Below are 15,295 nucleotides of genomic sequence, written 5' to 3'. Positions count from 1 at the left end.
ACCATCATTTATTCACAGGAGACCAACAGTGCCCAGGTACCATATCTTGAGCCGAGTGCAGTATGTGCAGAGCTCAGAGATCCATAATCTTCCCAGGGTTAAGCAGCCAGTGCGGATCCAAGCTCTGCTTCAACCTCCTCATTACATCGATCGTAACCGGGCCGAGCTCCTTCTCCAGACAATGCTTCTTCCCAAGCCCAATGCCATGTTCTCCGGAGACTGTACCCTCCATTTCCAACGCGCGCGACACCATTGTATCCACACATTTCTTTACTCCCTCCACTTGCTCTGGAATATGCGGATTGTACATGACCGACTGGTGGAAATTCCCGTCGCCAACGTGGCCAAGCACACTGGAAAACAACCCGAGCTTGGAGGCATCCGCCTTCGATTGTTCCACAATGTCTGCCAGATGGGAGAGCGGAACGGCAACGTCGGTGGACCAGATCTGTGTTCCTTCAGGACGGACGGAAAGCATGGCCCAAAGAGCCTGCTTCCTAGCTGACCAGAGGTCGTCCATGGTCTTCTCATCCAAAGCTGCCGCGAAACTTGAACCACCGTGTGCGGCAGCAATCGCCTTGGCGGCCGCAATGCTATCTTCAACCGCGCGTTCCGAGCCGGAGAATTTGATGAACAGAGTCGGTTTTTCTTGCCACATCTTCCCTCCAGTACCGCCCGTTTGATTCACCACTCGCATTTGCACATCATCCATTAGCTCCAAAGCCGCAAGAGACACTCCACGACGAATCATGGAGGTAGCGGCCCTAGTTGCATCCGCGACCGACGGAAACGCGGTGGTCGCCACGCCGAAATGTGAAGGCACAATGGCCAGCTTCAGTGTGATTTCCGTGATAATCCCGAGTGTCCCTTCCGACCCTGTGAATAGGCCATTCAAATTATATCCAGCCGATGTCTTGCGCGGTCTGTGACGCGTTTTGATAACAGACCCATCGGCCAGCACGACGGTGAGATTCACCACCCAGTCTTTCATCGTGCCATAGCGCATCGCATTCGTGCCGCTGCAGTTGGTCGCAACCATGCCGCCAATATGGGCCGTGGGACTCGGGTCCAATGGCAGGAAGAGGCCCGATGGCCTGAGCGTGTCATTGAGGTTCACCCAGTTCACACCAGGCTGCAACACGACATCCATGTCCTCATCGTGAATCGCGACAATCTTGTCCATTCGGGACAGGTCGATGCTGAAGCCCGAGAAGGGGGTGCTAAAGTGGCCTTCGACGCTGGACCCTGCGCCGAATGGGATCATCGGTACTCTGTACTTGGTGCATATCTTAGCAATGATGGACACTTCTTCCGTGCTGGATGGCATGATTATGGCGACGGGTCGAGTGTCAACATTGGATGTGGAGGCCTCGGAGTAGCTATGCGTTTCTAGCTCGTCCGCATCCATGCTGACGGCATCTTCTCCAAGGGCATCTTGGATATCTTTTGCCGCCTGGTAAAATCATTAGCAATGTTGCTCGTGAAAACGTCCACGGGTCGCATACCCTAAGCGTAGTGGGTCCATCGGCGTATCTCACCGTAGCCTTGCATGGCTTGCCTTCCTCCAGACTGTATAGGCCATGGTATGCGATAGATGTGCACAAGGCACCAACGGCTAGTCCTGCGATGCCATAAACCACCGACAGGCTCGCGCGGCTAGAGGCAGTTGTCGAAAAGCCTCGCCCTGGTACCGATTGTCTTTGCCTCTGAAAAAGCCTGGTCTGCGCGGAAATAAGGCGAGTGGCCGTCCTTGATAGAACCCCTCTCATCATTGTCAAACAGAGTCGCGCCAGATGGTCCCCAGACGGCCGATTGTATCTATTCTGATGAGCGATGTATCCCGGTCACTACCAAGGAGCAGCAGATGTTCCCCGAGCTGCCAAAACTTCGTCTATTTAAAGGCTCCTGTAATTCTTTGAACAAATGGTAGCCTCAAAGCGTCAAATGATAGGTCAGATCGATTACCAGCCTCCTGGCCCTCGGTCGCCTAGCCGACGGGGGGACACCCCGGGATGCGGAGTACCCTTGTTGCGGTTTCCGAACGGGGGCCACTAGCGGGTCGCCCGCCGAGTGTCTAAGGCAAACGAGATCCGGAAATGTAGCAGGTCAGTCTGCTTATTGGATTCTGTTCGGCCTTGGGCAGCTATAGCAATCAAGTAGGTATAGAAACAATCGTGACAGCGTAGACGCGGTGGATTGTTAAGCTAGACAGCACAATTCCGGGAGAAATAGCGACCGAAGTGGCAGGAACCAAAGTCGTGCGTCTCGACAAGCTGCATTGGCCAAATGCGGTTTACATAAAAGAGCCTAGGTAGAAAGACATGTCATAGTATGTGCAAGCTACGGGCACTCGGTCGCAACTTAATTAATTCCGTTGAGCGCTTCACCTGATATTGTAGAATAGTGCGGATATATATCAAAACAAGAATAGATCGTGGAAACGGGGGACCTGTTTTCAAGCTTAGCCCTCGTCGTTGCACGTCGCATAAGACGTTACCATCACAAAATTTGCGACCGATGAAGCGAGCTCTTGATGGCAGCGAAAAGCTCCCCCAAAGCAAATTTCAGCGAGATATCACACGTCAACACCGTGTGATGTCAGAGCATGGCATAGGAGGCTATAGATATAATTAAACCTAATTTGATGCGCGTATCTTGTTTGCTACCAAGTGATTCGCTTAGAATATCTATCTTTCTTGAACCATAGGCGAACCATCGCGGTTATCTCTCTTCCAACCTATAGGTGTCCTCTCAGTTAAATCCCACAACTCCATCAACGGTCCGCGAGCCTCGGGAAGCAACTTTTTGCCCGTGACCTCCTCGTTCCGCCATAGCATACAAGTAAGACGTTTTTCGTTCAAAAACAGCTCCTTGGTCAATGGCCCAGGAACATAGTCATATTCCCGGAGCATAGAGGTCGCCAGGCGGATCCCGCGCGTGGTCCAGTTCCAAAAACAGCCCTCAGCATGGCCCTCTAAACGTCCGGGAGACGAAAGCCAATCCTCTGCTCGCCCTGAGTCAGTCGGAATCCGTGCGAGCCAGGCGTCGTTGAAGAGCCCACCAATATTGGCTACGGGAATTGGGACGCTAGCGTTGGACAAAATATCGCGGCGCACCCAGGTCGCCCATGAGTTAGGTGTGCTTGGGTCTCGCGTTAGTACATCAATAATCCGAAGCCGCTCTAGATGGGCCAGGTTGACGTGGACAAAGTCCTGCAGGACAGGAAGGAGGGGTGGTAAGGCCGACGGAAAGTCATGTATCACTCCAATGTGAGGAATGAGACCGGACTCGCATGGAGCCGCCCAAGAACCCGAGGAAGATGGCCCTGTAGGTTCGCCCAGGGAGAGGTTGATGAGGCAGCTTCTGAGGTTCGTGGCACGCACAGCTTCGAAGCCCGAAATCTTGCGCATTTGACTTACTCTTAGTGGCAGCGCTAAATAGAGCAGAGCAGAGTAGTGGAAGACGCAGGCGGACATGCTCGAGTTGTGGAAGGATCATCCGAATAGCGTCGCACATATGTGGTAGTGTTGTTGATGTTGTTGATGTTGCTGGCTGGCTTTGAAGGTCTGCCCTAGAATCAAGAATGAAGCCGCTGTGTTTAATATCAATCTCCAGGCAGGCGCAAGAATTGGGCGGGTCATTAACAATAGCACAAAATTCGGGGGAGGCTGTATATGGCAATGGGAAGTCCGCCGTGATAGAAAGCGAGACAAGAGCCAGCTTGTTGATGCGCGAGCCAAGCTGTTGTAGCGCCTTGAGCCGGGCGGTGGCCGTCTGGACGGCCAGAGTTGGGTCGTAAGGGTTGAGGGGAACAGAATCCATGACCAATGTCAGCGACCGGATCTGGCGGTCGCTCTGGTAGCTATCCAGGAACCTGGTGAGGCGGTCGGTATTCAGAAAAACATCGCCGTACAGAACAGATTCAGCAGCAGGGCGCCACTTCTTGCAGCACAGGATAGAGGCGACAAGCGCTGCGTCGCTGTCCTGGCTGAGTAATTCGAATACCTTGAGCAATATTTCTGTTGTAAGCTTGGTAACCGGTGGTCTATCCATGGCGTGTGGAGGTGAGGTAAAACTGCAAATTAATACGGCATGAGGAGATTGGTTGATATCGATATCTAAAGAGTAAAATATCAGAGAGGAAGATGTTTGCCAGACGACGCTGCTAAAGTCTCCAGGTCCCCTTTCACGTGCAATGCATAATGTAAATTCTTGTCTATCCTCCCACCGGAATTTATATTTCCCTAGGCTGCTTCTGATTATTGCAGCTTTAAAATCATGTACTAGGCACATAGAACTAGCGCTAGGAAGGCAACATCTGGTTCTTCGGCTACCTACCCATAGATTGCTAGCGGATCGGCTGCCTTCGGAGTTCCGAACTTCCAGCCGTTCTTGCAACCATCAAGATCGCCCATCTGCGGAACTCCTTCTTTTCATCGTCACTACGTCACTCAAATCACAGATGCATTGGTAAAGTTGTCAGGATATGGTGTCTGCAGCTTCCAAGGCCAAAATGCGGGCCCCCTCTCGGAAAAAAGCTTGTCAAGAATGCACCGCCTCCAAAGTCCGCTGCACCCATGAGAAACCCGCCTGCGTTCGATGTCGGGATCGAGGTAAACAATGCCGATACACGGGCGACAGAGCCTACAACGCGCAAGATGGTAGTTCTGCTACGAGCAGCAACCCTGATACTTCCGCTGCAAACAGTGTCTGCAATTTCTCCACGCCGGGTCCCTCGGTAGGCTTTATCTCGCCACAGAGCCCGGGGATTTTCAACTTGCATGTCTCGCCAACGCCCCAAAATACCTTCATCCAAACTGCTGCGCATAAGATGAACCTGGAGTTTGAGAATATATCCCTTCACCCCATGCTCCATGCCGAAGAAATTCGTGACCGCTGGTTGAGGCCCTATGTCATGACCGCCACGGGACAAGTGCCCAAGCTTTTCCACCCATTCACTGTGCAATACCTCACATGTGTTTTGAGGTCTTACCCGAACCATCTTCTGGATGGCAACAGCATGCCGCCCTTCATTCACCCAATGCAACTTGCTCGGCAGCCTATTCCCCCGGCGTTGGCGAATTGCTCGTCTCTCGTACGCATGTGGATGAACAGAGCGCCCGGAAGTGAGGGGCTCGTGTTTTCAACTGTGAAAAGGGAAATGGACCGACTAATTGCCGAAGTAAGATATCGGATCCTCCTACTGGACAATTAGGAGATCATGAAGATGAACTAACATGGCTCCAAGACACCCATCATTGGTGATTTTGACCTTCTCTGCTCATTCCAAGCTCTCCTAATCTACATGCTGATGGCATACTTCTTTCCCATCGACGATACTTCCCTCTTGGAAGACAACGATATCATCGCACTCCAAGAGATTGCCTTTTACTCCGCCAAAAGAGGCCTTGCCTGCGAGGCAGAAGTCTCCAGAACACGACCGAGCTGGGAATGCTGGATCGTGGCCTCTGCCAAACGACGCACTGTACTCACTATGTATCTCTTCACCAGCATCTACAATGCTTCGAAAGGCTTGCCGAACTTTGTAGCGGAAGAGCTGAAAGAGGTCCTGGTTCCTGAGAGTAAGGCTCTGTGGCAAGCATCTGACCGGGCTTCGTGGACGACGAAGTATGACCGGCATCTGTCGAAGTGGGAAGATGGGATGCTGACACTCTCTGAGTTGTGGAGGTCTCCCGAGACAGGCTCAGAGACGAGACGAGAGAGAATTGAGCGGTGGGTACAATCGGCGGATGAGTTTGGAATGATGCTCTTTGCCGTGTGTGCCCATCTTCATGGGTGTTGAATGGGCTGAGAAGGCATATTTTCCCCTCGGGAGTATCGGACACCACACATGATCATAATGAAGTAATGTTAGTAATGAATTGACAGGCGGCACAGTCATTTGCTTGCATTTTCACAGGATAATTAGTTTTAGGCCTAATAAAGTAGATTGGTAAATATGAACACCGTCAATGTATTTGTGAAGATCCAGGGGTGAAGCAATACGGAGTCCTGGTACCTGGTGAGTCCCAATGCCGATCTCCCAACAACAATAATAACAAACCCCGCAATCTCTCCACACATCCCTGTCCGGAAGGCAGATATTCCGACCGAGTCTGTGCGACACATTTAAAACCCCTTGCTCGCCCGTGTCTTCTTCTTTTCCTCTTGAGAACTCGCTTTGGCGGCCCAGTGGACAGCTCGAGGTCACATGGTGGTCCCGAGCCATTCCTTACGATCATTGCCGTCTGACATGATTTTACATTCGTCTTCTACACAATGCAACAGTTGATGTGCTCTTGCTGTCACGGTCGGCGCTTGAAATCAAGTCACAGTCACAAACATTTCTGCCAGAGAAAGTCTGATGTCAGCCCACTCCCCGTTATCCTCCAAGGGTATCAAACCCCGGCGACGACAAGCTCCCACATTTTCGCTTTTGTGCGGGTGTCGATTGCTGTTTGCCTCTAGGTACCTAAAACAACACAGAAGACATACACAGCATGTTTGCACAAGATCCCGTTTGTGTTTACGTGAAAGTCAGTCTCCTACATTTAGATAGTCGCAACTCTACGCTCGAGAACAATAATTCCATCAATGCTAGATTGGCGGCTCCAGTATATTTCCTCCAAATGATTTGCTATAGACATGATCCAGTTTCTCGACTGATCTAGCAAGAGACAAAGTTGTCGCCGCTAGCACCGGTGTGGGTAATCACACCGGCCAGCTGGTCTTTCGTGTTGAAAATGACACGGTCCGCACCAGGCGAGCCGCCGTCATAGATGTCACCGTTGCTCAGGATCGGGAACTCGTAGTAGGTGCCAGAGACAGGGAAGACGAAGCCCTCGTAGTCGTGGTAGACGTGGGGGTAGCTGTCTTCGGTGGTGCCAGCCGAGTACTGAGCGTAGCCGGCTTTCTGGGCGGCGCTGACGGCACTGCTGGTGTAGCAGACAGTGCCGCAGGTGTAGGCGCAGGCCCGCTTGGTGGGCACGGCAACGACACCGGAGATAAACAGAGTGGCAAGAGCCAGGATCTGCAGGAATTTTGGTTAAGATATGACTTGCTAGCGAGAAAGATGGGGTTGGATCAGACCTTGGAGTACTGCATCTTGACGGGGAATTGGATAAACTATAAGATCAACGAGTCGATTGCTGGTTATGTGGGATGGATCTGCCATGGGACTCTTCTCTAGATCGTGGGATAACCGTCTGTTTATATATTCATGACCGGGAGCCTCGAATCCTGCATGCCAACTATGCGAAAACTGGATATTGTGCACTTCGAAACACCGACTCCAAAGAATGTTACATCTGGCGGTCCACGAACAGTACGATTTGATTGGCATTCACAGAGTGCAAGACCAACACGCTTCTCCGTCCAAAGCCAACCATACTACAAGAGGAAATGTCCGCCGGTCTGCAGCCCGCGCTAGAAGCCAGAAAGGACCACCAGGGTGAGGTACATATCGGAACGGATTGGAAGACACGGCACGGCGTGAGAGATCGAGTGGTGGTTGGATTCGGAGTGTGCAGCGTCCTGTCCGATCCGCGTAGGGAAATTAATGATCGGCCGGCTTTAGCGCTGTCGCCCGGGCGTGGAGCCTTACCGGTGCAACTAAGATGGCCTGACTTGCAGCGTGCTATTATCGGGCCAATGGGTGGTGCCCTTTAGGGGCACGATGTGCCGCTGTTGGACCCTTGGGGTAAATTGTGGGGATTTTGGGGGCGGGAAAGTCCGTCCCTGAAGAACTGGGCGGGTGATTCAGTGCAAGGCTGGAATAACCCAGTGGACCATTAGATCGGTATACGTTTAGTTTCCGTCAGGGATGCATGGGCCACTTGGGATTTTACTAAGCGGCACACCATCAATCTCAACGCGGAGAACGCCGTCCCGTCGGAATCCGTGCTGATCCCTTTATCTCTCTATAATCGCCCTGCAGAACGGGTATCTTGCTAGAACTTAGACGCATGCTACCCCACAAGACTATCCGAATACGAGACCACCACTGTGGAGGTTCTTTTAGCTGCGGGTCGTTTTCAGTGAACGTTCTCTCCTGCATGTCCCTGTCCATCTCCCTCAAGAATCCATGCAAGAGAAACCAGTAGCAAATGAGCATTCCCCATCAGAATTATGCTATTGTCATCCGGGTTTAGACGAAACGTTGTCATCTCGTATAGAATTCCCAACTAACTAGAAAGATCAGGTGGTGTTAGCATGATACGCAACTTATCCGTGAGGGGGCGGATAATGCATACTTTGCTGGACCTTTCAATTGAATTATTTGTGAGCCTGTTGTTTGATCAAGGTAACACAAGACGTCTAGTGACAACTGAGATGTGGGAGACGGAGGGACCTTAGATCAAGTCAGAGCATTGCGACAACAAGAAGCCCTGAAAAGGTGAGGAAGAAATAGAGCGCGCTTCCCGTCAGATCTCAAAGATTAAAGAGTGTGTCATCATCGAAAGTCATAAAGAGTAGTCATCATTCGAGCGCGCTCAGCGGACAAGAAAACAAAGGGAAAGGGGAGAGGTTCATCCTCGACAGAGAACTGACAGGAACCAACGAATATATATAGACGTGCGCAACGTAGCGCATTGATTGACTAGAAATGTCAATTTTTCAGCTCTGGATAGAGTGAAAGAATGAATGGATTAAGTGAGCACACATTAGTCAGTGTACACTTCAAAGATCGAATTATCAGCACAGTACTCACCTGATTTTCTGTCCTATATGCACTGCGGTTGGACTCTGTCAACAAAAACATTATCATCAGCGTTGATTGCAATGAGCAATCACCAATATCGCAAGACGAGAGCATGATATGGATTGAATATGCTGGGAACGTTCAAGAATGTTTCTCATATCTTCAGTCTCCCTCAGACTGGCGTTAAGTCATCAACAGATTCAGCGTTGGATTTAGTCATCATAGGGAATCCTACTCTCATGGTCGGAGTTCAACACCGGGGTAGTTGTGAATGCACATCTGTCCAACGGAGGAATCCTTCTAGAGACTTAAGACTTGTGCACATGGTCCTGGCTGGTCAGAACAAAACGTGAATCATAGGAATACAACTCCCAAGACAAGTTACCCACGAAGGTTTTCTCATTATTCGCGCCAACCATCCATATTCCAAGATAGGGATTCAACTTCTGGATCCTTCACACAACAGATCCAACAAACCAATGCTTACCGAGTAATTCAGAAATGTATCGGGCCCTTCCAGGGAGAGTCAGAAGCTCTTCAAGCTTGGGCAGTTTATTGACACAGTCAAGAAGTTTGTCGATCTCACTGCAATATGTTAGTTACGGAGCAGTGCGAACCCTGTCTTCCATGGAATATCACACGGCTTAATGTTTGTAGCCCGGTTCCCCGACTTGAGAAGCCTTCAGTTTCCGAAGCGTAGGATCGAAAATTCAGCATATTTCCCATCACGATCGGGCATGTGTTACTAAGAATAGCCGTGTCAGCAGGATGTCAACATTAAGAGGATGTTCTCACTTTCTGAGTCGCTCGGTTGCGTCTTGGAGGAGCATGAATATCTACTTATATATCCACGGAATCAGAAGCGATGAGGGCGAACAGTCAGAGTGAAGGGAGAGGCCGTAATATGGCCATGCGTGAAAAGGCAGTTTGAAAAAGAGCTCTGTCATCAATCCATCCAGGTTTTCTGAGTTCCTCACTTCGCAGAGTTGTATGGGTTTAGTGAAAGGACACGTGCAAGAAAACATCAGGAGAGATGGTCCAGAATATGCCCATACCTGATAGAAGTGTAACAGGCTTCGTGGTAGTGGTTGAATGAACCGTAGCCGGGGAGACTTCGGGAGAGACTTCGGGAGCCTGTAAGGCAACATTGAAGGGTTAGTCATGATGAACAGACAGGCACAGCACAAACCAAAGAGCAGGGGAAAACTGAAAGCAAGGAAGAGCCTTCACAGCGATCCAGTTTTGCATCAGTAATTCAGCACGATATCTTGTCATCATTCGGCTCAACCCTAGCCCTTTTGACCGACGACGGTATAGCTTCGCGTGACAAAGGATTTATTCTGCGTCGTACAAAAGTCCCTCGGCATTGTTATTTCCTCTTTCTTCCTCCTTTTCCCCGGTTTGCCGGAGGTTCCTGGCAACTCAAGCGAACCCCACGGTGTATCTCCGTGAACGTGGAGTAACAAATGTCACGGCGGACTCCTCACCGAAGTGTGTGGGAAGTCAGGATAAATGGCTGCCGAAACTATCCAAGCAGGTTCGCGGAGCTGATTGTCGCCTTAAAGGGAAAATCTGGCGCTCGGTTCTGGATCATTTCTAAAGTTGGTATATTCAGACACTTCTACTCTTTGTGGATACGCCACAAGCCCGTTTATACCCGTTTCGTCGATAACGTGCAGAATCGCCAATGCCAAGAATACTGTGAACTGCGGGTCTCCAGGGTTTCCAGGCCATATTTTCTTATAAAGGGAAGTAAACAGGCAATTTACCGCGATGGCTAATTATATATTAGGGTAATATAACGACTTCTATGGTAGATCAGCCTGTGAACCAGGCAATGAAAATAATATAACGGATCATAACTTCCGTCCATCCTATACAAAATAGGACAGATACGAATGTGCAAGTTGTCCAATGGACAAGATAAAAGCTCCAAGGCCTGAGCATATAAAAGAGGCATGCTGGGGCCCGTTACCTGGTAGAATAGCTCTATAGCTACTTGTCGGCTGGGGGAGCGTACGTGATCCCAAACTTGACCGACCGCACGGTTTCATAATCACTCGGGTTAGTGCGGTTGCCAAAGATCCTCAGCGCAAGCACAACCAAAGAGTAATTGCCGGCCGGGACATATGATCCGTTTGCCAATTTGCCCGTCCATGATGTGGGGCTTGGGCCCGTCACGCCATCAACACTCCGGGGGAGGGCTGTCTGGGGAGCACGCACTGGGAGGATAGCGTGGCTGTTGGCGGGACTGACGCCGATGAGGAGCAGATCCGTTCCCATGGAAAGCTGGGTCTGGAAGATGGGGTAGCTGGTGTTCGCACGGTCCATAAAGTCGTTCTCGCCCGGCAAGACGAACTGGTGGTTGGCCTGGACGGCTTGTTGGGTGCTGCTGTCGATGAGGGAATTGTCACCTTGCGTGGTATCTAGGATCGTCACGTTGCGCATATCGGTGGCAACGCCCAGGTATGGAACCGAGAAAGAATCATCTGTAGTAGTCCCGTTGAACGTGATGAATCCGCTGTAGACGGGGATGCGACGGGCGATGAGACGCCGGGGTGGGGTGGCAGTGACCTTCAACACAGCCGACCCACCGGCGGCCACGCGCACGATGGATGAGCTGAACTTCAGCGAGGCACCCTCGGTTGTGCGGTCCACGAAATTGCCGAGCTTGTTTACTTGGGGGATAAAACTGTTGTCGGACAATGCGTAGACGGTAGCGGCGCCCACATGGCTGACAGCGTAGACACGCGACTCGGGGGCGGAGTTGTTGATGCGGATATATGCCGTGGCGATATGCTTGGTGTCATTGAAGGCGATAGTGCTAACATTGAACGTGGTAGTGGTGTGCACAAGCTTGTACGCATCGATAAGCCCACCCCCTGCTGCGCCACGGAGGCCAGGAAAGGCGAGGCTGTAACGCCATCATGGAACACATTCGGGGTGGAAGTGGTCGACAACAGAGATTTGATCTCAGCAGGAGTCACTTTGCCCTTACCGCGAGCCTCCATCAAGAGAGCAATGCAGCCAGCAACGTAGGGGGTCGCCATCGAGGTACCGGTGTCGATGGCGTAGCTGCCCTCCAGGACTGGCCATGTCGACAGCATGAACCCACCGACCCCTGAAGCTGCTGTCACAGGGAGGAGCTCGTTGCTGGGGCCCCACTGAGTGAAATCACTAACTTGGCCACCAGATTGAGGGTTTGTCTCATTGATGAAGATGGTTTTGGAGTTCTTTTTGCTGGTCATGTGCAGGGTAACGTTGGCTCCAGATGCGACCAGTTTCACCCAGTTCGCGCCAGTCTGGGCAGAGACCATTCCCAGGCCCACCAGACCAGGGTCCTGAACGGGGAGCTCATAGGTGCCTGGTACATTGTTATAAAACAGGATGTTCTTAGCACCGGCCTTCACCGCGTTGGCCTGCTGCTGACTGCCTTTGCAGCCACCGTAGCGGATGAGCACGATCTTGTCGGAGACATCGGGGTGGCCTGCCGTCCACGGCTCGCAAGAATCACCCACAACGGATGCATTCAGGCTACTCGGGTAGAGAGAGTAGGTACCATTCTTGAAGTCGGATGTACCCGCGATCTGCCAACCAAATTCCTTGGTGGTGTTTCGGGTGGAATATGAGGCTCCAGTCAGCAGCAGGGGACTATACAAGTTGTTGAAGGATCCGATGCCGATGCCGGCGGAGTTGTCGATACCATTCGAGGCCAGGAACAGACCTAAACTTCCATCATTGCCACTTGCAATGAATGAGGGAAGGCCAACCTCGGCCAATTTCTGGATCAGTTGTCCCCACGGTTCGTCGCTCCAGCCCTTGTACGTGCCAAACGACGCTGAGATGATGTCTGCTTTGTCCTCGTACGCCTTCTTGAAAGCGGCAGCGACAATGTCGGTACCGGTGTGTACTGAAGGCTTTCCAAGGACCTTGTAGTGACCCAGAGTCACATTCGGAGCCACGCCAGTGAAGTTGTAGGGGTTAGGCTGAGCGGCAATCAGTCCAGAGACATGAGTACCTATAGGCTATCAGCTGAAGATCTAAATATACTACATCCCTGAAGGTAAACATACCATGTCCACTGTGGCCTTCCCACGGGTCAGTAGTGTTGTCAAGGAAGTTGAAGCCGAACTCAACCAGGCAGCCCTTGCCAAAGATGTTTTAGCGCTGAATCTCTTTGGAAGTATACAAAAATGATCCTCGCCCAGCATCCCGCAGCACTACCGTGATCTACATCGGAGCTCTCCCAATTAGAAAATGAAAACCCTCGTATCAATCATTACTAGGTTACTACGTCTGCATCTCGAGAATTACAGGTACAAAGGGATGGGGGCGCCGAATCAAGCGAGTCCGAGCCTGTGGGTTGGGCGCGCGACCATATTTGGAACTCAAGACCTGAGGCCAACTGGACGTCTTAGAGATCTCGCTTAGCGTGCACCATTAACTTGTTGATACACAAAAAATCCTAATTGCTTATTTGTTTATTCTCTATAGGCTATGTCGATTGTAACATGGGTAGCTCCCGCCCGCCGCCCGGGAGTTCCCTCATAAATATATTCTCTCACCTTTGCCGTTTCCATTCTGAATCTTCTATTTTCACTTTGCAAACATCGTTATTTGCCATCAATTGGTGCCCAGGGATCCCAGCTGAATACAATCAGCACGCCTTTCCTGGTTGTCGGCAGCGCTGAGACAGCTTCTCTATAAATGTTTGACCCCATTTCGCACTGTTCTCATATTAGCAGCTGATAAGAACTTTACCCACAGTAGCAAGTATGGCCAGCGTTAAGTGGCACGTTGAAGGGGGAGCCCTACCTGGTATGTGTATTCACAAAGTCTCTCAGATATTCGTACTTGCGTCTACGCTCATCAGGGTCCAGTTTCAGCGCCGCATACAGCGCCTCTGACATCTCCGTCGTATTCGCGGGGTGAAAGGAGATGCTGCCCTCTCGCATGAAGGATGCTGCTCCAGCGAATTCAGAGAGCACGAGGACGCCTTGCCTTTTCTCTTGGCAGGCGACGAACTCGAAGGAAACCAGGTTCATTCCGTCTCGGGTCGACGTCAGCAGGCATACGTCCGCCACAGAATACAGCGCTGTCAGCTCTGTAAATGGCACTGAACGATGCATGTAAAGCAGCGGCGTTCCGTCCGGGGTGGCTGCGATGTATCAGTGTGGTGTTCTTGAGCACGGGTAAGTCCACTCTACCGTATTTGCCGTTGATCTTGCCGGCTAAGGTGCTCAGTTCTGTCTCTAGTTCTTGGTACTCCTTGACATCCTCGCGACTAGGCACGGCGACTTGGATGAGGATGATCTTGTCCCGCAGCTCCGGGTAGTCCTCCAGAAAGGAGTCGAAGCCCTTCAGCTTCTGGGTCAAGCCTTTTATATGGTCGAGTCGATCGACGCCAACAATGACCTTAACATCCTTATAGCGTTCCTCAAGGGACCTGATGCGGTCTTGGACGTCTGGATTCTGCAAAGTGTGCGCGAACTTCTGCGGATCGATGCCCACAATGAATTTTCCCACACAGACCAGTCGGTTCTTGTACCGGATTTGATTAGGAATTTCTGTATGTGCGCCCCTGATACAAAATCAGACATGTTCAAAATATGGGGTGGTGTATGGTGGTCTCAATTCGAAACACAACGCTGACTCTTACATAAGACTGGCGCAGGTGTCTTGGAAGTTCTGCTTGTACTCGTCTGTGTGAAACCCGATCAGGTCACTGGACAATAAGCCTTCGAGAAGGTGCTTCCGAACCGGCAAGTTTCGCCAGAAGTCACCAGCAGGGAATGGAGTGTGGAGTGAAAACCCAATGGCGCAGTGCTTGTTCTTCTCGTATAGTCGGTTGCGGAGGAGTTCGGGAAGCAACATCAGATGGTAGTCGTGCACCCAAATTAGGGTCCCGGTCTCCGCAGCCTCGGCGATCGCGGCGGCGAACAACTCATTGACCCTTCGATACGCTTGCCACGGCCCATCGTCGAAGACGACACCAGACTGATAGTGGAGGATGGGCCACAAGATGCGATCTGGGAAGTGGTGAGGTTGGACGTCCCGTGCACCTCCAGGTGAGATGAGGTGGGAATTAGGGCTTCTTACTTGCGAACATGTTGTAGTGTTCATGCGCCAATCCACTGTCCAGAAAGATCGGGGTTGCATCGTGCTCATTCAGAGTACGGGACACTTCTTCCCTATCTTTGTTGGACTTAACTTCGATACCTGGCCAGCCAAGCCAGCGAAATTGGGTGGACTTGGTCAGGCCCGATAACGCGGTGACCAGCCCGCCACTTGAAATGGACGACTCATACGTGCCATCCACGCGCTTGATCGACAGCGGCAGCCTGTTCGATACAATGATCAAGTTGTGCTTCCCTTCGTTTGAACCCATGATGAATCGGATATTTCTGCCCTTCGGGTTGACTTTTGCTGACTGGATCTGTTTTATTAGTACCTTCAGGTGTTGGCTTTGACTCCTTACAAAGAGATACAGCGCAGATTCCACACGAGTAGCCGCAAAGAAATACCCGTCGAGTGAGCGGATTTCTTCATATCGCCTCTTGCCTCTGGATGGCAATTACGTCAGTATGAACGCCA

General features: G+C 51.3%; 6 protein-coding genes across 6 annotated transcripts; 1 reads left to right on the top strand and 5 right to left on the bottom strand.

Annotated features, from left to right (window-relative positions):
• Positions 1-73: 73 nt before the first annotated feature.
• On the bottom strand, positions 74-1,772 carry N7482_009149 (FAD-binding oxidoreductase; the record flags this gene model as incomplete). Its single annotated transcript, XM_056691273.1, has 2 exons — positions 74-1,453; positions 1,506-1,772. The coding sequence occupies 2 exons, from the start codon at positions 1,770-1,772 to the stop codon at positions 74-76; spliced, it is 1,647 nt and encodes a 548-aa protein (XP_056538979.1).
• A 1,480-nt stretch (positions 1,773-3,252) lies between these two features.
• On the bottom strand, positions 3,253-4,053 carry N7482_009148 (uncharacterized protein; the record flags this gene model as incomplete). Its single annotated transcript, XM_056691272.1, has 1 exon — positions 3,253-4,053. One exon carries the CDS (start codon positions 4,051-4,053, stop codon positions 3,253-3,255), a length of 801 nt encoding a protein of 266 aa, XP_056538978.1.
• A 460-nt stretch (positions 4,054-4,513) lies between these two features.
• N7482_009147 (Zn(II)2Cys6 transcription factor domain-containing protein) lies at positions 4,514-5,803 on the top strand (the record flags this gene model as incomplete). The annotated part of the gene is made up of 2 exons (XM_056691271.1): positions 4,514-5,182; positions 5,249-5,803. 2 exons carry the CDS (start codon positions 4,514-4,516, stop codon positions 5,801-5,803), a joined length of 1,224 nt encoding a protein of 407 aa, XP_056538977.1.
• An 864-nt stretch (positions 5,804-6,667) lies between these two features.
• Positions 6,668-7,104, bottom strand: N7482_009146 (extracellular guanyl-specific ribonuclease RntA; the record flags this gene model as incomplete). Its single annotated transcript, XM_056691270.1, has 2 exons — positions 6,668-7,030; positions 7,090-7,104. 2 exons carry the CDS (start codon positions 7,102-7,104, stop codon positions 6,668-6,670), a joined length of 378 nt encoding a protein of 125 aa, XP_056538976.1.
• Positions 7,105-10,696: 3,592 nt separating this feature from the next.
• N7482_009145 (uncharacterized protein) lies at positions 10,697-12,912 on the bottom strand (the record flags this gene model as incomplete). The annotated part of the gene is made up of 3 exons (XM_056691269.1): positions 10,697-11,557; positions 11,581-12,719; positions 12,891-12,912. 3 exons carry the CDS (start codon positions 12,910-12,912, stop codon positions 10,697-10,699), a joined length of 2,022 nt encoding a protein of 673 aa, XP_056538975.1.
• A 446-nt stretch (positions 12,913-13,358) lies between these two features.
• On the bottom strand, positions 13,359-15,089 carry N7482_009144 (trehalose-6-phosphate synthase; the record flags this gene model as incomplete). The annotated part of the gene is made up of 5 exons (XM_056691268.1): positions 13,359-13,428; positions 13,517-13,859; positions 13,909-14,268; positions 14,368-14,730; positions 14,801-15,089. The coding sequence occupies 5 exons, from the start codon at positions 15,087-15,089 to the stop codon at positions 13,359-13,361; spliced, it is 1,425 nt and encodes a 474-aa protein (XP_056538974.1).
• Between the last annotated feature and the right edge of the window lie 206 nt (positions 15,090-15,295).

This window comes from Penicillium canariense (assembly GCF_028826845.1).
Source record: "Penicillium canariense strain IBT 26290 chromosome Unknown utg000007l_segment0_segment0, whole genome shotgun sequence".
NCBI lineage: Eukaryota > Fungi > Ascomycota > Eurotiomycetes > Eurotiales > Aspergillaceae > Penicillium > Penicillium canariense.
This window is presented reverse-complemented; position numbering and strand designations above follow the sequence as displayed.